The sequence below is a fragment of the Gymnodraco acuticeps genome, unplaced genomic scaffold (assembly GCF_902827175.1).
Source record: "Gymnodraco acuticeps unplaced genomic scaffold, fGymAcu1.1, whole genome shotgun sequence".
NCBI classification, from domain to species: domain Eukaryota; kingdom Metazoa; phylum Chordata; class Actinopteri; order Perciformes; family Bathydraconidae; genus Gymnodraco; species Gymnodraco acuticeps.
This window is the reverse complement of record NW_022991045.1, coordinates 267,621-289,323: the sequence shown is the minus strand read 5'-3', so window position 1 is coordinate 289,323 and position 21,703 is coordinate 267,621. Positions and strand designations below refer to the sequence as shown.

General features: G+C 40.1%; 2 protein-coding genes across 3 annotated transcripts in view; one reads left to right on the top strand and one right to left on the bottom strand.

Annotated features, from left to right (window-relative positions):
* LOC117559832 (choline-phosphate cytidylyltransferase B-like) overlaps window positions 1–7,059 on the top strand; it is a 25,745-nt gene extending 18,686 nt beyond the window's left edge. The window contains 5 exon segments of the mRNA XM_034236526.1: window positions 2,597–2,679; window positions 2,767–2,908; window positions 4,084–4,272; window positions 5,324–5,410; window positions 5,413–7,059. Coding sequence (XP_034092417.1) covers window positions 2,597–2,679; window positions 2,767–2,908; window positions 4,084–4,272; window positions 5,324–5,410; window positions 5,413–5,550 — 639 coding nt within the window. The 3' untranslated portion in view covers window positions 5,551–7,059.
* On the bottom strand, window positions 7,060–21,703 carry pdk3a (pyruvate dehydrogenase kinase, isozyme 3a). 2 transcript variants are annotated; one of them, XR_004571059.1, is made up of 12 exons: window positions 21,323–21,703; window positions 18,818–18,959; window positions 18,003–18,074; window positions 15,284–15,468; window positions 14,546–14,635; window positions 14,209–14,286; window positions 13,761–13,837; window positions 13,566–13,667; window positions 13,370–13,477; window positions 12,757–12,870; window positions 10,875–11,144; window positions 7,060–9,293 (listed from the first exon to the last, which is right to left on the bottom strand). XR_004571059.1 is itself a non-coding variant. In XM_034236525.1 (11 exons), exons 1-11 carry the CDS (start codon window positions 21,423–21,425, stop codon window positions 9,144–9,146), a joined length of 1,221 nt encoding a protein of 406 aa, XP_034092416.1. In that variant the 5' UTR covers window positions 21,426–21,703; the 3' UTR covers window positions 7,060–9,143. The 2 variants fall into 2 exon arrangements, 1 of the variants encoding a protein (XP_034092416.1); XM_034236525.1 differs by lacking the exon at window positions 10,875–11,144.

Here is a 21,703-nt window from a genome sequence, read left to right as displayed (position 1 = left end):
GGGACACATGTTGATGTAGAAGAGACATGAAGAAGAGGGGACACATGTTGATGTAGAAGAGACATGAAGAAGAGGGGACACATGTTGATGTAGGAGAGACATGAAGAAGAGGGGACACATGTTGATGTAGAAGAGACATGAAGAAGAGGGGACACATGTTGATGTAGAAGAGACATGGAGAAGAGGGGGACACATGTTGATGTAGAAGAGACATGAAGAAGAGGGGACACATGTTGATGTAGAAGAGACATGAAGAAGAGGGGACACATGTTGATGTAGAAGAGACATGAAGAAGAGGGGACACATGTTGATGTAGAAGAGACATGGAGAAGAGGGGACACATGTTGATGTAGAAGAGACATGAAGAAGAGGGACACATGTTGATGTAGAAGAGACATGAAGAAGAGGGGACACATGTTGATGTAGAAGAGACATGGAGAAGAGGGGACACATGTTGATGTAGAAGAGACATGAAGAAGAGGGGACACATGTTGATGTAGAAGAGACATGGAGAAGAGGGGACACATGTTGATGTAGAAGAGACATGAAGAAGAGGGGACACATGTTGATGTAGAAGAGACATGGAGAAGAGGGGACACATGTTGATGTAGAAGAGACATGAAGAAGAGGGGACACATGTTGATGTAGAAGAGACATGGAGAAGAGGGGACACGTGTTGATGTAGAAGAGACATGAAGAAGAGGGGACACATGTTGATGTAGAAGAGACATGAAGAAGAGGGGACACCATGTTGATGTAGAAGAGACATGGAGAAGAGGGGACACATGTTGATGTAGAAGAAGAGACATGAAGAAGAGGGGACACATGTTGATGTAGAAGAGACATGAAGAAGAGGGGGACACATGTTGATGTAGAAGAGACATGGAGAAGAGGGGACACATGTTGATGTAGAAGAGACATGAAGAAGAGGGGACACATGTTGATTGTAGAAGAGACATGAAGAAGAGGGGACACATGTTGATGTAGAAGAGACATGGAGAAGAGGGGACACATGTGATGTAGAAGAGACATGAAGAAGAGGGGACACATGTTGATGTAGAAGAGACATGGAGAAGAGGGGACACATGTTGATGTAGAAGAGACATGAAGAAGAGGGGACACATGTTGATGTAGAAGAGACATGGAGAAGAGGGGACACATGTTGATGTAGAAGAGACATGGAGAAGAGGGGACACATGTTGATGTAGAAGAGATATGAAGAAGAGGGGACACATGTTGATGTAGAAGAGACATGGAGAAGAGGGGACACATGTTGATGTAGAAGAGACATGGAAGAAGAGGGGACACATGTTGATGTAGAAGAGACATGGAGAAGAGGGGACACATGTTGATGTTGAAGAGACATGGAGAAGAGGGACACATGTTGATGTTGAAGAGACATGAAGAAGAGGGGACACATGCTTGATGTAGAAGAGACATGAAGAAGAGGGGACACATGTTGATGTTGAAGAGACATGAAGAAGAGGGGAAGATTGTTGATGTAGAAGAGACATGAAGAAGAGGGGACACATGTTGATGTAGAAGAGACATGGAGAAGAGGGGACACATGTTGATGTAGAAGAGACATGAAGAAGAGGGGACACATGTTGATGTAGAAGAGACATGGAGAAGAGGGGACACATGTTGATGTAGAAGAGACATGGAAGAAGAGGGGGACACATGTTGATGTTGAAGAGACATGGAGAAGAGGGGACACATGTTGATGTAGAGAGACATGAAGAAGAGGGGACACATGTTGATGTAGAAGAGACATGGAGAAGAGGGACACATGTTGATGTAGAAGAGACATGAAGAAGAGGGGACACGTGTTGATGTAGAAGAGACATGAAGAAGAGGGGACACGTGTTTGATGTAGAAGAGACATGGAAGAAGAGGGGACACATGTTGATGTAGAAGAGACATGGAGAAGAGGGGACACACTGTTGATGTAGAAGAGACATGAAGAAGAGGGGACACATGTTGATGTAGAAGAGACATGGAGAAGAGGGGACACATGTTGATGTAGAAGAGACATGAAGAAGAGGGGACACGTGTTGATGTAGAAGAGACATGAAGAAGAGGGGACACGTGTTGATGTAGAAGAGACATGAAGAAGAGGGGGCACATGTTGATGTAGAAGAGACATGGAGAAGAGGGGACACATGTTGATGTAGAAGAGACATGAAGAAGAGGGGACACATGTTGATGTAGAAGAGACATGGAGAAGAGGGACACATGTTGATGTAGAAGAGACATGAAGAAGAGGGGACACGTGTTGATGTAGAAGAGACATGAAGAAGAGGGGACACGTGTTGATGTAGAAGAGACATGAAGAAGAGGGGACACATGTTGATGTAGAAGAGACATGAAGAAGAGGGGACACATGTTGAGGAGAGACATGAGCAAGTGTAATTTGCATAATAGGTGACCTTTAAGAGTCTTTGTGGAAACTTCTTGCACCGTTTACAAAAACTACCTGGGGTGAGACACCTGTGTGTTTATGACCCAACCCTTGTCATGTACTACTTTAAGTGTTTATATTTTCCAAAGTGCCAGAGTTTTCTGACTCACAGTCATGTCCTTTCATGTTCCTCAGATCGATTTTGTGGCTCACGATGACATCCCGTACTCCTCAGCAGGGAGTGAGGATGTCTACAAACACATCAAGGAGGCAGGTCAGTGTTACAGGAAGATGTTCTGTCTTCTTACAGTAAAAATGTACCTCGAGCAGTTTGAAAGCTTTGTGTTTCTATGTGTGTGTTTCAGGGATGTTGTTCCTACTCAGCGGACAGAAGGCATCTCCACATCGGACCTGATCACCAGGATCGTCAGAGACTACGACGTCTACGCCCGACGCAACCTCCAACGAGGATACACGGCCAAGGAGCTCAACGTCAGCTACATCAACGTAAGAGCATCAGCATGTCAAGGTGTGACTTTTGTACCAGCCGGAAATGTTCTCAAATGCTTGACAATTGACAAAAAAGCTGGATGTAACAGTCTTTACTTCAATAGGGGTCAAATGTTTAAAAAAGCCGACAAAACAAAGTAACAAAACAAACACTTGACTAGGAAAGTAGAAGGACTAGGACCAAAGCTCGGTGAAAACACTGGGTAAATGTACTTACTGTGACGAGACAAAGTCATAAATGGAGCAACATCAAATGCACAAGAGAGCAATAATTAAGTTAAGGAGTTTTTAAAAAAAATATTACACACAATATATCCAGCAAAAAAGACACTGCAACGATTTGGACTTGATGTTGAATATTCCTGTACATTTTGTAATCTACAAGAAGAGACTATTGGCCATTTATTTTATGAATGCTTGTATTGTAGAATATTGTGGTATGATGTAGAATGCTTTATTAGAAAAAGACGGGACAAAAGGTTTAACTCCACAAAGACATTCTTACGTACTTCAGGGATGATAGTATGGATGCAGATTTTGTCTTTTTGGTGCAGATAATTGTATTTTTAGGGAAATTTCATATCCATAAAAAGAAATGGGCTGAATCCAAACCACATTTTGAACATTTCTATCAAGAATTTAAACAATATATTTGCTAATATAAAACTAATTTGATATTTAAAAATATTTAATCTGAAGTATCAACATGTATTTGTCTTTCCTTTTTTCTTTATTTACTGTATGTAATGTCTTGTTGCGTGAGGAAGGGTTATTAAGAACAGGTGAACCAATCAGGGCGGGGCAGGAAATCACAGAGGGAGAAACACACTGGGGCAGGAAGTGAAGCCACTAGATTCTGCATGTCATCATCTCTGTATCATCCATAAAAGATTATTTTAGCATAATTGGTATGTCATCAAAGGTGTTAAATATTCAGGAAACATTCTGTAACGAAGTGTCGGATAATTATGAATATCTGGAAGTAATGTTGGTTTAAAAACATAATGAATATAACATTTTATGGCAAGCAACATTTGAAGGTGAGACACAGGGTTGGAATACGTTTTAGATTACTTTACGACATCTCAGGTTACAAAGCCTAGATTTCTATTTATTCAGGGATCGCAAAGCTTTTTTAACAATTGATTTTCCTCACCTCTGCCTCCCCTCAGGAGAAGAAGTACCGGCTGCAGAACCAGGTGGACCGGATGAAGGAGAAGGTGCGCACGGTGGAGGAGAAGAGCAAACACTTTGTCTACCGGGTGGAGGAGAAGAGCGCCGACCTCATCCAGAAGTGGGAGGAGAAATCCAGAGAGTTCATCGGAAACTTCCTGGAACTGTTTGGACCCGACGGGACCTGGGTAAGTTACTCTTCTTTAATAAAGAACTTGTAACAGTACTACACTCTAGTACTTCTACTTTTACTCAAGTACAAGATGTGAGTATTCCCCCACCTCTGGTAATAACATATGTTCAATGTAAAGTGCAATTGAAAGGTACTAGTTCTTTAATAACAAGCATTTTTCATCAGGTCTAAAACCACCAGAGTCAGGGACAGTTTCATTCCACAGACTGTTAGACACCTGAACTTTTGAAAGAACATCCATAACATTCATCTGTTTGCGACTTTATAAAAACCTATTTATCTTATATATCATATTCCAATTCCTTAGACCAGGGGTGTCCAAACTTTTTTCACCGAGGGCCAAATACAGAAAAATATACGAAGGGCTGGGCCGCTCACTAGAGGAGAGGTTTATTGCCTCATAAGTTAATTTATAAGTCAGCACAATCAATCAAATATAGGTAAATTATGCTTGATAGATACTTTAAATCCCTCACATATATCCAGAGGGTTTACTTTATTTTGTTACTAAAAGTGTACAGCGCATCCCTTAAAACAGAAGTCTCATTTTGCTTATAATAGGGGAAATAGGAAGGGTGTATTTCAAACTTGTTATGTTAAAAAGTTATTTGGCTTTTTTTATCAACTAAGATTTGTTAGAAAATGTTTTCAACTTTAACTGACTGAATGTATTTGAAAAGTGGCCTTATTGACACGTGAATAATACTGTGCGATATATTTGTACATATATGTTCAAGAAATGCAATATAAGACAAGCACAAGTTTCATTTGTGGGCCGTATTACATTATACTTTTTGAATTTGCTGAGGGCCGATTCAAAATGTTCCGCGGGCCGTAGTTTGGACACCCCTGATATAGACTATTCTTGCACTATTTCTATTCTATTTTATTTGTATTGTACCTGTACTATGTTATCTGTTTTATTGTGTTGCACGGTTGGAGGACCTAAGATTTACATTGCCATAACTACACTCATGTACAAATGACAATAAAAGCCTTGAACCTTGCATTGAGCCAGCATTGACTGTGTTCCTCCCCCTGTATAGAAACAGGTGTTTCAGGAGCGCAGTGGACGGATGCTGTCCTACGCTCTGTCCCCCCGAGGGTCTCCCTGCAACAGCCCCCCCCCGCGAACTCTCCCCCCTGCGCTCCCCGTCCCCCCCCCTGCCCCCCTGCCCGCTGGAACAACGCACGGCCATCGCCCCCAAACTCCCCCAAAGGAGCGTCGGCCTCCATCAGCAGCATGAGTGAAGGGGACGAAGACGAGAAGTAGATGGACTGTGATGGACACACACACACACACACACACACACACACGTAAACATTCACACACTTCACTCACAGTACAATGCCTGGGAACTGCACACACACACACACACGCACGCACGCACACACACACACACACACATGTAGATGTATACACACACACTTCACTCACAGTACACTGCCTGGGAACTGCTCACACTCACACAGACACACAAACACATACACACACCTGGCTGGATACTGAAACACTTTATCCTCAAGGAAGTAGCTAGAATGCAAAGAAGAAGGGGATCATGGGAAATGAAGTTCTGTGCTGCAGAGCTAAGAAGCCATCATCGCACAGGAAGAAGAGGATTTGCGAGAAGGTCCAGAATGCTTTGCGGCATCTTTCAGGAGGATTAGCTTTTTGTGGAGAGACTGTCCGACAGCCTTCATGGCACCACCCTCACTGTCCTGTTCTGTTCATTGACAGTTCTGTCACCACTAGATGTGAAAAGACACACAAACACTGTGTGACGTTCAGCTCCACATCGACAGGATTCATCGCGGGCTCATTTAGTACTTGCTGAACTGAGAGTTAGGAATTAAAGACTGCACGTCGTAGATTAGCAGAGGTGAAGTGTTGGCACTAGAACACATAATCAGAGCTAGTTTGCACCCTTTAAGCATAAACGGCTGGCGAGGAGAATAAACCAGTGATCCATGAGTCTTTGTTCCCACGCCACTAAAACAGATAAAGACTATCATTCAGAAAATCATAGGAAGTTAAAATCAGCCTGTGGGATTAGCTGTGTCCAAAAAGCTCTGAGTTTGGGAGGTGGTTTTATCACCTCTGTTGTACAGCTTTGTTTGAAATCAAACGATATAATCTAAGTAGTGAAGATCAAGAGTTTTTAAATGAAAATTAAAGAAGTCTGTATTAAATTAAACACTAAAACAAGCCTCTTTTGATCCTTAAAACGTTATTAGCTTCTTGAATGTAAACTGAGTCTCTGAGACAAGTAGAGATCATTGTAATCACCCTAATTTCCCTAAATCATCACATTAGGACACACAAATATCACAGGTATTAGAGGAAACATTTGTGGATGTTCAGCCTAACTAGCCATGTATCATTTGAAGGTTTGCCATGTTTTATCTCTCAATGTTTAGCAGACATCGTTGCTCTTTGGATTTTGATGTCAGCTGTTCATCAAACCCGTCAAACTTGGAGATGCAGCCTTTCTCTCGGACTCTGAAGATACTTGAAATAAACAATAAGCCCTCCAGGTGAACTGTCAGCAGCCGGATCATCATGTTTTTAGTCGCTAGATGTAGCTACGTAATAACTCTTTTTTTTCTCCAATCATACAATAAATACTCTAATGCAATGTAGAGACCTTAACGTCCTGTACGCACTACATGTTAATCTGCACTATATGTACAAACTTTGGGAATGTGTGTCTTTTTTATCTTTTAAATCTTAATGTTCAAACGGCTTGATCTGTAAATAAAAAAATCTATAACCAAATGTGAATTGAAAGTGCATTTCGCCTTTTTATCCAAACAAACGATGCAGGAAAATGGCACACAACAGCAAAATGTTATTTATTGTCTCATGCTGATATCAGACTGCTCCATCACCATTTTGCATATTTTTTCATGACCGCCTACACAGCAAGGGGTTCATGCACAAAGCTGGAGGTACAGGAAGATAGAACACAGAGATCACTCCACACTGTACTGCAAACACATCATTGGATACACAATATTTACTAAAATACACAAAGTAGTCTTTAACAGTAAAGGTCCACGACTACTCAAGACGCCTCTTAAAATCACACAATTCAAACGTAGCTGTTAAATGTGATTACAGGTGGTGAGCGGAGGCATTTTAAATAAAAAAAGGACAGTTTCTCTGAGCGTCCGACCGACACTCGTTACTGCAGGTTTGTCCCTCAGGGAGACTGGCAGGTTTGAAGGCATCGGCAGTGATGAACTCTTCAGCTACTCTCCTTTCTTTTGGGATCAGAGGGAGTTGAAGGAGACGAGAGAAGGAAGTCACTTCAGATCATTTCAATTCTTAACACGCGGTGCGAGCCATGCTTGATTTTTCAGTAGTTTACCAAAAAGGATATTGCTACTATGAAGGTGTTCAGATACAAGTGGTGACCTTGGATCTCTGCAGATCATAATTAATCTTCTGTGTGTCCAAAAAAGTAGGTATGATGTGATTGTGTGAAGTTATTTGAAGGAAGAATACATGTTGGGTCAGAAAGCGCACAAATAAGTTCCCTTAATGTGATTCATGTGAAAAATCACGTGTTTAGCGCTATCATTTAGTACAAAGATAATTTAGTCTTACATTTAACATTCAGAAGAAGAAAATCGGATTATTCAGAATTAAGTTTTGATATTTACCCCAACTCTCTTTCTAAAGACTTGATTTCCTTTTGTTTAAATAAACAAACATTACAGTAAGATACCATTTGAACAGTTAATGCTGTTTCAATTTCAACGATACAAATCAAACCCTGTGTTCCTCGCTTAAAATGAACTTAAAGGGTGATAAAAATACACAAACTGTGTTCATAACTCATTCATAACATAATACCAAAAGTAGAAGGTATGAGAGCTGGCTTGCAAGCAGAAATGTCCCTCAGTATTGTCGATCAATAGTATGTGTGAATTACAGGGGTTAGAATACAAATAATCAGAAACTATTTTGATCAGATTTGATCAGCACTTTGAATTGCCTTGTGTTGAAAGGTGCTATATAAATAAACTTGCCTTGCCTTGCCTTGCCTTGCCTTGCCTTATCATATTCAAGTAGGTTTTTGTGTTTTGGACTGACTAAACATGTAAAGACATCAGCTTTGACTTTAGAGTACTAGAGGACATTTTGTACTAATCTTTGCTGCTTTACATTCCAAACAATTATCTAGAGAATAATTAATTAATCGATACCTAAAATATGTATTGGTTGCAGCCCTAGCTTAGGTGGGCGTACAGTTGACTTAAAGGAGTGAAGATGTAAAATAGAAACAAAATATTATCCCACTGTTAATGATCTTAAATCTCCACAGCCTTCAAGGCAGCTTTTTAAAACATAAAAAAACTTCTCTCTTTGAAATAAAGCTTCTAGATCTTTAAATATAAATCGTGCTCTTGATGCATGGCTTTCTATAATTTTCCCAAAACAGTTTCTCTATGTTCTCAGGCTTAAATACAAAACTAGTGTTTACTCTGCCAACGACACACTGGCCTGATTGTGCGCTCGGTTCAAAAGTGTCTCCCAAAGGAAGGAAATGAAACCTCCTATTCTTCCCATCTGCACTGAAACTCAAACCTCTCTGGTCTCTGCTGGTGTTTGAGCGGCAGAGACAGAAAACCTTCCCTCAGCTGACGGTGAGAAAGCATCGCAGGGTTTATTCAGCCACAGGAAAGCAGCGGCCAAAACAAAGATGCCACGACAATAAAAGCTACGCAGATGAATCTCATTGTCTTTGGGTGCAGAAATAAGTCATACAATATGGTCCAAACATCAGGAATGTTAAAGCAGGTCCGATCAGAGCCCAAGGGCAATGCTTCATCGTGCTTGCTCCCAGCAGGGGGTCAGAGTTATCGCTTGGCTTTGTAATTGGACTTGCTGGCGTCTCTTGGCTCTCGGCTGGGGTTGCTCCAGTCGTCCGCCTCGGGGCTCGTCTTGTAGTGTCGCAGCGCAGACTTGTTGAAGACGGGAAGACGCTCGAAGGACTCGCTGGAGAGAGCCTGGAGAAAAAAGACACAGGACGATGAGAACTCATGGTTAATTATCTTTAAAAGACGACATATAATGCTGATGTTCAGGTGTATATCAGTATGTAGTGTCTCTACTTTAAAGAGTCCTCTCCAGCTGATGTTCAGGTGTATATCAGTATGTAGTGTCTCTACTTTAAAGAGTCCTCTCCTGCTGATGTTCAGGTGTATATCAGTATGTAGTGTCTCTACTTTAAAGAGTCCTCTCCAGCTGATGTTCAGGTGTATATCAGTATGTAGTGTCTCTACTTTAAAGAGTCCTCTCCTGCTGATGTTCAGGTGTATATCAGTATGTAGTGTCTCTACTTTAAAGAGTCCTCTCCTGCTGATCTTTTAGGTGTATATCAGTATGTAGTGTCTCTACTTTAAAGAGTCCTCTCCTGCTGATGTTCAGGTGTATATCAGTATGTAGTGTCTCTACTTTAAAGAGTCCTCCTCTGCTGATGTTCAGGTGTATATCAGTATGTAGTGTCTCTACTTTAAAGAGTCCTCTCCTGCTGATGTTCAGGTGTATATCAGTATGTAGTGTCTCTACTCTAAAGAGTCCTCTCCTGCTGATGTTCAGGTGTACATCAGTATGTAGTGTCTCTACTCTAAAGAGTCCTCTCCTGCTGATGTTCAGGTGTATATCAGTATGTAGTGTCTCTACTTTAAAGAGTCCTCTCCTGCTGATGTTCAGATGTATATCAGTATGTAGTGTCTCTACTTTAAAGAGTTCTCTCCTGCTGATGTTCAGGTGTATATCAGTATGTAGTGTCTCTACTTTAAAGAGTCCTCTCCTGCTGATGTTCAGGTGTATATCAGTATGTAGTGTCTCTACTTTAAAGAGTCCTCTCCTGCTGATGTTCAGGTGTATATCAGTATGTAGTGTCTCTACTTTAAAGAGTCCTCTCCTGCTGATGTTCAGGTGTATATCAGTATGTAGTGTCTCTACATGTCTCCATGCTTTAATGTTTAAAGCTCTTTATTTCTCTCATACTGCCTGTGCTGCAGCTCCTCTTTTCACCCTCTGTCTGAAACCAGAGGCCAGTCTGCTCTGATTGATTAGCTGGCCGGCTCTGTTGTGATTGGTCAACTGCTCAGAGATCAGTTTCATTGGTCGCCTGCCCTTATACACCCTCTACTCTGCCTTTGTAAATAAAATAAAATAGCATGTGCGTATGTGTGAAACCGTGTTCTGTATTTTCCCTTAAGCGACATCACAAACTTTAAACATGCAGGATATTCAAAACGAAGACAATACATTTTATTTATTTTTTTTAAATGTAGAAAATACCACATTTACGATTTAACGTGTATCTGCGTGTCTGCCAGTGGCGACCGGCCAATAGGGGCGCTAGGGGCGCCGCCCCCCCTCTTCCCACATGTTTGATTGTCATTCAAAATTAAAAATAAATTAAAAAATGTATAAAAAAAATATATATATTTATTTTTATTTTTAATGAACAAGGTAAATATTATATAGTTGGCATCAGTAAAATGTATGATCTACAATAAAATCTCATTTAAAATTGTGTTACGATGTCTAAAGTACTGCCTGGCGTGTATCATTACCCTCTCTTGTCTGGGCGGTAAGAAAGGAGCCCTCACTCAGCCCCAGCAGCATCCAACACATTGCTGACTGTTGCTATCTGTAAACTATGCCGCCAAAACATAATTTCAGCCAATCAGCGTCGTCAGATCTGATGCTCAAAGGGCGGTAATTTCAGCGCCCGGTGCAGTCTGTGAGTTGTTTGGACTCATATCCAAGGTGACGCTACAGTATAGTTGATGAGGATGGCTGCATCTGCAGGTGGAGGCTCCGGTGCTAGTGGATCGCCGGAGCTGTAGATTAACATTTACATGCTTATTGTAGTTGTAAGGGCAATGCCTGTAGCACCATGGAGCATGTGTGTGGGCTGGACCTGTGTTTACAGGAAAGGAGTGAGCAGAGGGTCGAGTTGTCGATTCTTGTTCAGTTTTCTGTGACTATTTTCCTCACCCTCTCAGACTTTGAGTTGCGCGTGCTACTAAAGGGACGTGTTACCATGGAAACCAAACAAGAGAGATTTCGAGAATAAAGTCGTAATGTTACGAGAATAAAGTAATAATTTCGAGATTAAAGTCGTAGTTTCATAAGTGAGTTGAGAAGCGGACTTGGAGATTGTCTCCTTTCTGCAGGAGGAAATGGTTCTGGCCGACTACATTACATCACATTGCATTTAGCTGACGCTTTTATCCAAGCGACTTACAATAAGTGCGTTCGACCAACAAGATACAAACTTGAAGAAAACAGAATCATAAAGTACATCAGGTTTCATAGAGCTAAAACATTTCAAGTGCTACTCAACTGGCTTTAGATAAGCCAGCCCTTTATTAGTATAAAAGTGCTTTGTTAGTAATTCTATCGCTCGAAGTGGCGTCGAAAGAGTTGAGTTTTCAGTCTGCGCCGGAAGATATGTAAACTATCTGCTGTCCTGATTTCAATGGGGAGCTCATTCCGATTCCACTACAAGGCTATCGTTCGACTCCTTCTGGATTCAAAGCCTTGATTACAAGTCTCGTCGTTTCTTGTGAAACAACAAATCCCCTTTGAACAGCTCGTAGATGTAACCAACGATAGTCTTGTAGTCGCCCAGAACCAGTCATTTCCTCCTGCAGAAAGGAGACAATCTCCTCCAAGTCCGTTTGGTTCTTTCTTCTAAATAATAGACATCGTTTCTTGCACAACCTTTTCAAAGTTCTAATACTTATGATAATCTGATGCTGATGTGCCAAAAGATTAAGTATTTCGTTATTTGAGAAACCTAAACTAAAGTACTGCTTCACAAGATGCTCCACATTCCTCATTTTATTGCAGGACGCTGCTGTTGTCTCCTTCTCAAGTCACTTATGAAACTACGACTTTATTCTTGTAACTATGACTTTATTCTCGTATTATTACGACTTTATTCTCGAAATCTCTCTGTTTTTTTTTCTAAGTGTGGCCCTAATACTCCGTCGTATGGAACAGTCAAAATATGTTAGTAAAGAAATGCAACAGGAGCCTTTTAACTTATTGGAATTCAATTCAGATCTAATAAACTCTATGCCAAAACATTCACTTCTGAGTAGCCATAACCTCCTGTGAGACATGCAGGACCGATGTGCAAACACAACATGAAATGTGAATTATTTGGCATGTCCACATCTGTTATATCATTATAAAGCCAAGTCAACTTTAAGAAGTAATCCCTAGAGTTGGAGGAAAATAGATTTGTATTAAATGTTGACTTTGCTTGCCGTCTTCATGCTAAGCCTAGCTAAGCTAATTCTGGCTCTTGCTTCATCCTTGTTGTACAAATGAGAGTGAAATCATCTTACGTAAAGCGAAAAGATAAACTAGCATATTTCTTTAAATATCACACAATCTTTGACCTTCCTGAGTCATGCTCCACATCACCCTGGCTCTCCTTACCTTCAGATAGATAACGGCGTCGGTGCCAACGCCATCCATGGAGTACAGTTTCAGATCCCCCTGGAAGTATCGGGCGTAGAGCCTGGAAATCGGCAAACCGTAGCCAAATCCAGCCTGTTGGGAGGGGGGAGGGGGGAGGGGGAGGGAGAGGGAGAGGGAGGGGGGGTGGCAGAATGTGATTTCCCAGAAGTCATGAGAAATGTATGGGTGAAAATAGCTTTTGAAAAGGTCACATGGGGTCAATACTGGTGTGTTTTATGTAAAATGATGTAAAAGTAAGATGTCCAAAGTGATGTCTTTAAACACGTTTCTTTAGTTCAAACCCAAATATATTCACATAATTATTATAAAACAAAGACAAGATCAATATTTGTCAGACTGAAAACTGCATTTCGTGACATTTCTGCATGAAAAACGACCGATTATCCAAACATTTTGACTTGATTCTCCGGCATTGAGTCGACCAATGGCTGCAGGTTTAAGGACAAGCACTAATGGAGAGACTAGACATGAAGTGTGTGTGTGTGTGTGTGTGTGTGTGTGTGGTGTGTGTGTGTGTGTGTGTGTGTGTGTGTGTGTGTGTGTGTGTGTGTGTGTGTGTGTGTGTGTGTACCAGTGGCACAGTGCCTGGCTCCAGGCTGGGTGTAGGAGCCGTGGAGTACATGTAGTTAAACAGACGGTCGATCTTCCTCAGGGGAACTCCTCCTCCTCTGTCGCTGATCTGAGGGAGGAACGAGGCACAGATGCAGCGTGAGGAAGGACACACACTTATATGTGTAAAGGTGTGTGTGTATTCGTGTGTGATTTACCTTCACAGAGAGATCCTCTTTACCCAGAGTGACCTTGGCCTTCACTGGAGGTAACCCCTCCACGTTGTCCTCGTGAAGCTCCACCGTGGCTCTCATCGAGTTCTGCAAAAGTGAGTTATAGTCACACTGCAATTCAATTACAATGAAAGGGTATCTACTGAGCCCCCCCCCCCCCTCGATGCTGCACACTCTCACCTTGAAGAGCTCGAACAGCATGTGGAACAGATGAGAGGGAACGTACACCGCCTGGATGGGCTTATCGGGGGCCTTCACTGGAACAAAACAACAAAAAGAGGCGTGAGAAAAATGTATATTTGCATTTATTTATTAATTTACAGAACCACTACTAGTGCCAGATTTAGCCATGAAGCCTCATTTTTATCACCGGTCCCTAGCAGGTTGATGGCATTGATAGAAAACAAACCTTTTTGTAAACGTTATTGTCTTCCACCAATTTAATAATTTTTTGGCAACACATGTCAATGTACATGTCAATTGAGCCTATTACATTTAATTGTTATAGTATATTATGTTGTGTACATTTCTGGTCAAAAGAAATGTTGATATTTATTTAAAAGTGTACATCTTGGGACGTAAGACACATTACGTGAAATATTAGGAAAAGCAAATCAGAATCTCTTACTGTTGAACTCTTCAATCTTCAGCTTGGGAGCAGCTAGGTAATATTTCTCACAGAGCATCCGGGCTGTGTCGTAGGCATCTGAGGAAACAAAACACGAGTCGGGACGGAAGAAGGAGAGTTCCCGTTTTCATTCAGATTCATTTCTGCAGCTCTGGATCCTCGCTGCTAAACCTTTATTATTATATAAACATGCCGTTTACAGTAAATTAACTTGTTAGATTTGTGCCGCTGCAAATGCTGTGATATAACTCAAAATACAAACATTTCACTCATAGATCACAAATGCTCTGGCTGTGTGGTTTGTAACGATTGTATTATCAGAGGATTTTAAACTCACCAGTGACGACTTCAGCCACGCTGCAGGTGGGGTCGATGCTGCCGATGTGTTTGGGGTGTGCAGGGTTTGTGTCGTTACCGAACAGAAGAGCTGCACAGAAAGAAGAAATACAAGTTATTACAAATAATGAAATAAAAGCCGTTTCAAGAGAAGGGTCAGTCACAGAAATCTACAAGCTTCTAGGATAGACGAGTGCTTTCGCTGATACTGACTAAATTGAATATATAGTTAACGAAAATGATGAATATATGTTAAGTTATCTTCAGTACAGTAGGTTGTGGCAAGGCACTATGACATTTTAGTTAAGTTGTATGTTTTAGAGAGACAAGCTCATATTTTTTATTTAAAAATTGTATACATTTTTCAAGTTTAATTATATCCAAAGTTCAAAATAAGAGTTTAACAAATGCAGGATGTTTTTAAAAGTCAGTGGTGAATCATGTGTTAAATACTCATGATCTAAATATTCTCCAAAACCTCGAGCCCCCCCAGGAACAGACAGTATTTGTGGTGTAATGAAATGATTTGAAGAGAAGGGCCAGTCACGAAAATCTACGAGCTTCTAGGATAAACTGGAATATGTTGAATATAGTTTACCAAAATGATGAATATTTGTTAAGTTATCTTCAGTACAGAAGGCTGTGGCAGTGCACTATGAAGTATTGGATTTCTTTATTTAATTAAAAGTGAATTTGTATGTTTTATTGATATCTGATTCGTGGTGTTTCTGGGACTCACTGTGCTGGTTGATGAGCATGCGGAAGGAGATGCGGTTGGTGTAGAATCGGTCCAGGAAGTACTGGATGTTGCTGCTGATGAACGGGTCGAAGCCGAACTTCTCCTTGTACTCGATGACCCCCGCCGCCATGGTGGGAACCACGTCGTTGTGCCGGTTACGGATCTCAATCAACAGGTCCAGGAAACTGAGGAATAGATTACAAAAATGTAATGAGAAGGGAAAATAAATAGTTAAACAAACTCATCAATGAGCAACCTGTTGTGTCATTCTCAGAGGTGGGAAGAAGTGGAGTACAAATACTTCGTTACTGTACTTAAGTACATTGTTCTGGTGTCAGTACTTTACTCCACTACTTATTTTTCTGACCACTTTTTACTTTGACTTCTCACATGTTGAACTCAAATACCTGTACTTTCTACTTCTTACATGTTGAACTCAAATACCTGTACTTTCTACTTCTTACATGTTGAACCCAAATACCTGTACTTTCTACTTCTCACATGTTGAACACAAATACCTGTACTTTCTACTTCTTACATGTTGAACACAAATACCTGTACTTTCTACTTCTTACATGTTGAACTCAAATACCTGTACTTTCTACTTCTTACATGTTGAACACAAATACCTGTACTTTCTACTTCTTACATGTTGAACCCAAATACCTGTACTTTCTACTTCTTACATGTTGAACCCAAATACCTGTACTTTCTACTTCTTACATGTTGAACACAAATACCTGTACTTTCTACTTCTTACATGTTGAACCCAAATACCTGTACTTTCTACTTCTCACATGTTGAACACAAATACCTGTACTTTCTACTTCTTACATGTTGAACCCAAATACCTGTACTTTCTACTTCTTACATGTTGAACACAAATACCTGTACTTTCTACTTCTTACATGTTGAACTCAAATACCTGTACTTTCTACTTCTTACATGTTGAACACAAATACCTGTACTTTCTACTTCTTACATGTTGAAACCCAAATACCTGTACTTTCTACTTCTTACATGTTGAACCCAAATACCTGTACTTTCTACTTCTTACATGTTGAACACAAATACCTGTACTTTCTACTTCTTACATGTTGAACCCAAATACCTGTACTTTCTACTTCTCACATGTTGAACACAAATACCTGTACTTTCTACTTCTTACATGTTGAACTCAAATACCTGTACTTTCTACTTCTTACATGTTGAACACAAATACCTGTACTTTCTACTTCTCACATGTTGAACTCAAATACCTGTACTTTCTACTTCTTACATGTTGAACTCAAATACCTGTACTTTCTACTTCTTACATGTTGAACCCAAATACCTGTACTTTCTACTTCTTACATGTTGAACACAAATACCTGTACTTTCTACTTCTTACATGTTGAACACAAATACCTGTACTTTCTACTTCTTACATGTTGAACTCAAATACCTGTACTTTCTACTTCTCACATGTTGAACACAAATACCTGTACTTTCTACTTCTTACATGTTGAACTCAAATACCTGTACTTTCTACTTCTTACATGTTGAACTCAAATACCTGTACTTTCTACTTCTTACATGTTGAACACAAATACCTGTACTTTCTACTTCTTACATGTTGAACTCAAATACCTGTACTTTCTACTTCTTACATGTTGAACTCAAATACCTGTACTTTCTACTTCTTACATGTTGAACACAAATACCTGTACTTTCTACTTCTCACATGTTGAACACAAATACCTGTACTTTCTACTTCTCACATGTTGAACTCAAATACCTGTACTTTCTACTTCTTACATGTTGAACTCAAATACCTGTACTTTCTACTTCTTACATGTTGAACTCAAATACTTGTACTTTCTACTTCTCTCATTTTCCAAACAGCTGGTTCCTTTAGTCTGAATGTGTGTTTGATGCGTGATCATTATTCTTTAGAGTCATTGCGTGCCTATTGATTTGAACACGATCCGTGTATCCATCACTTCCTGGTCTTCTCTAAAGAAGAGGGACCAATGGAAACGTTGTCATGTTGCCGTTGTTCAGCATGGAAACATTCATTAGCTAACAATGACATTATTGTTCTGTTAATATAAAGGGAGGTCAGGTACTCTTTAAAACAGCTGCTAGTTATGGGTACTTTTTACTGAAGTACATTTCAAAGCCTCTTTACTTTGACTTGAGTAAAGAAGTTTAGTCAGTACTTCTACTTTTACCTGAGCATTTTAAACACGAGTATCTGTACTTCTACTTGAGTAAAGGATGTGTGTACTTTTGGCATCTCTGGTCATTCTGAGATCTTCAGTGAGGTTGGACATTGGCAAACATCATGCACAAGTTTCTATTATAAAAAAAAATTGGCTTTCATTTAATATCAAGAAATAAATTGCACTCAAAATGCTCAGTCAGAGTTTTTTAGAAAGTACATTTCTATCAGTTTTCTTGATCTAAAACTTCTTCACAAAGTATTAAGATGACTCATGATAGCTTGTTATCACTGTTCTTTTCATTTCCAGTGATCCACAGTCTCCATAGAAGCGTGACGGTCTTATCCAAATCCCTGTATGTTTTAATCTGTTGATCTGCGGGGGCATGGTGACATTAAAAACACTCAGCGCACCTGTGCAGACGGCACGTCTACATGCGCCAGCTTGCAAAATCTGCAGCTTACATATTGAACGCGCATTTTGTGAATCATTAATAAAAGACAGTGTTCTCTCACTCATTCAGAGCCTGAGGGTCCTCCGGCTTTCTGTTCTCATACTCCAACAGCTCCACGAAGCTTTGCATGTACCTGTTAAAACAGTCAGAGGGCAAAGGGCAGTTATTAACAACGCTATAAAACAGGGTGTCCAAACTACGGCAGATTAAAAAGGTATAATGGAATACGGCCCACAAATGAAACTTGAGCTTTTCTTGTATCGTACTTATTAAATATATCTGTAAACATATATAACACAGTAGTGTTCATGTGTTAATAAGCTCACTTTACAATAAATTCAGTCAATTACATTTGAAAATATGTTCTAACAAATAGAATATATCTTACAAAGTAGAACGACATTTCTTTGGCAGTAAAAAATAGACACAAATAAATAAATAAGAGTGGTAAAAGCAGAGGAGATCAAATTCAATGTCAAGTGCATATTTACACTATAGTCTAAAATATATATTAGTAAAATAGCCATAAGTATGTCTAAATCGTGGTGGTCTAAGTCGATAAGAAAAAAGCCCAATAACTTATATACATAACAAACCCTTCCTATTTCCTCTCATGATAATCAATCTGTTGTAAGGAATGAGCTGCTAACAAATGAAATGAAACTCTCTTAAAGCAGATTCAAGTATCAAGAATAATTTACCTACTTTTGATGGATTTTGCTAACTTATAACTGAACTTATGATGCAGTATACCTCTAGCGAGTGGCCCAGGCCTTCGTATGTTTTTCTGTATGTGGCCCTCTGTGAAAAACGTTTGGACACCCCTGATATAAATCGTATCAACAGGAAGCGATATGAAGTGTCTGGAGGAAGTACCATTTCTGCACCAGTCTGACGGAGGGCATGCCCAGCAGGGGGTCCGGCAGCAGGTTGGTCTCCCTCATGGTGTTGGCCAGACGCACCGGCAGCTCCTTACGCAGGAACATGTACGATGTTTTCTCACAAGCATTGTCCCGGCCTGAAACACGCAAACAAACAAACACATTCTCAAAGCAGCTGAGAGAGGAATATCTGGTAGAGATGAACATGTCATTGTTATCTTTTTCTGCCGGGACACAGGTTCAGAATTCTGCTTTTTGTTTTGCCTTTAGTCCTCATTGCTCATACTGTGGATTTCAAAAGACACTTGACTTTTCTGTCACAGTGGGTTTCTCAATCAAAACAATCTTTATCAGAGCTGCATTATCTGCTGAGTAACAGCAGTTACAAAGGGGGTTTTCTCCAAGCATCCTGTTTCAAAACACTAAGATTTATAGGTTTTTAAAAAGGAAAATGTGTTAAAAATTAAATTGTCTCACATGACCTCTTTGGTGTCACGAACCCTTTCCAACATGATGAAATAATGACAACATGCATTTGTTTTTAACCTTAAACCCCTGAAACGTGTGCATTTTTACATAGCAGAAAAGACTTGTGTTTTTGCTCTTCTCAAACTAAAAGCCTAGTGATTACACCCTGATAAGGAAACCCTAAATAAAGCAGTTTCAGGTAAATAATCGGAGTTTCTGTTTAAAAACACCATGATTTATACGTGTACAGGAAAAATGTGGCCTTAAACTAGAAAAAGACAATTGCAGACAACCCTGATGCTCAAAGTGTGACACCTTTACCCAAAAAATTGCACATTTCTCAGAAAGATATGGGATGATTTAAGTATACAACTCAGCTTTTAAGACACTTAAAAATGAATTTGTCACACATGACCTCTTTGGTGTCACGAACCCTTTCAAGCATGATGAAATAATGACAACATGCATTTGTTGTAAACCCCCCTGAAACGTCAGAAGATCTCTGTCTTGTAAAAAGTGGTTCTCTGCACCACAGTGACTGTCAGAGGAGGTAAACACCAAATGCCAAAATGGGAGCTGCAGTCAGTTTCAATTTTCAACCTTTAATATGACACCTTAAACTCTGCGGACACGCTGTCAAACATTAACCTGAAGCATACGAGTAAATCTTAAAGAGACGGGGAGTCTTAAAGGTTAGAAGGGTTTCACTTTTAGATCTACAGAGGAAAAACTGAATTACTGCCGTGTAATGGTAAAACTCTGTCTCAGGAACCACCGTGACTTTGCATTTTTTAACAACCGAAATGCAATGTACTCCAACGCCACATGAAAGCACACATATGCTTCCACTTCACTCCAAAAAAAGGTCTTCACACGATGCACAGACATGTTGTTCTTACAGGAAGCCTGATACTGGGATTCTGCACTGAGCGTGACCCTAACCCTTCAACACAGAGAGACGTTTCAGTGAAACTAGATGAGCTCGCAGAATAAAAGGACATATCCTCTCAGCAGCAGCTTCCTCTGATTCAGCAACACGGAGGCAGGGCTCCTACATGCTTACAAATTGGGAAATGAAAGCGCTGTCATCTCACATTTCAAGTCTCATCGTTAAGTTATTATTGACTCATGCAGAGAGAGGAAAACACTGAGTGCAGGTACTTAGAAAGAACCTTCTTGGAACTTTAATTTGTGTAATACAAAACTACAATTAATCAAGCTCTGAAAACAGCATCGAAAGATCGACATCAACCTGAAAGTAAAGAGTAAATATCAGCAGAAGCAAAACCACAGTCAAAAGTGCTGCACTCAAAAGCTGACTGAAGTAAAAGTACACACTCAATATTAAAGAAATATACTTTTTTTGTATACTACTAAAGTAACTTCACTCCGTATGCAAAAGGGCCCATATCAGAATAATACCTTATTATTGGATTAAATTGTGTTTATCACTATTATATTGCAGCTGGTACATACTGCTATCTAAAGCTGTAATAATGCACCTTAATGTATTACTTAAGTCATGTATTGTATCATTTGAATGCCTGAATCTGTAAATACAATTAAGTTATCATTAAATGAAGTTAGGAGGAAGTATAAAGTAGCATAACATGTCAAATAAAAAAGGTACCTCAAATTGGTACTTTTCCGAGTTAAAGTACTTCCTGTTACTGGCAAACATGAGTAACTTATTTGCACCATTGTGTCACTTGCACTGGTGTATTTCTAAGTCTGTTGTAAGATGCATTGCTTTCACTTTGACACTACATCTTGTAAATCTTGCAGTTTAAAAAACCCATGTAAGTAATCCTTCACCGCAGAAAAATATCTCTTAATTAAGCAGAGAGTCACGTGTCCACATAGTAAACACCTGCAGGCCTTCATCATGCACTGTGCTGTTTGTGCAGATAGAGAAAGGGAATGTCCTTCAGAGGACACCATAACAAAGTGTAATGTTACAAAATGCAATGAATAAACCCAATGAATGAATGCAAGGCCCCTGATATCATCAAGTCTTAAAGATGAAACTCACCAAAATCCAGAAACTGCTTAATGGAGAGAGGGGAGGGGGAGAACCTGGAGTAAAACTCGATTTTAGGGTTGGTGCTTTTCAGCAGAGACACGAAGATCCTCATTGTGCAAGTTTAATTTAACGATGATGCCTCAGAATGAAATTCAGAACACACACATCTCATCCCCGGTAGTGCTGACAGCAGAACCCGGAAAGTCCTGCTCTCTCCTGCGTCACAGAGGCTCCGCGGGCCACCGGAGGACAGACAGCAGAGAGGAGGGTGAGGATTAATGTCCATAAGGGAGCAGAAACACACCGATGATATGTTGCAAAGAAGGCTTCCTGGATCTACATTGTTGAACATTCAGTCCAGGACAACACTTTCAAGCTAGACGTGATCAA

Bases quoted from the DNA above. Each gene is read 5' to 3' on its own strand.
- pdk3a (XM_034236525.1), bottom strand. From the start codon at position 21,425: ATGAGGATCTTCGTGTCTCTGCTGAAAAGCACCAACCCTAAAATCGAG. The intron at 13,838-14,208 runs GTAAGAGATTCT...GTTTTGTTCCAG, and splicing joins GAAGATTGAAGAGTTCAACA to TGAAGGCCCCCGATAAGCCC. The intron at 13,478-13,565 runs GTAAATCACACA...TTCCTCCCTCAG, and splicing joins AAGAGGATCTCTCTGTGAAG to ATCAGCGACAGAGGAGGAGG.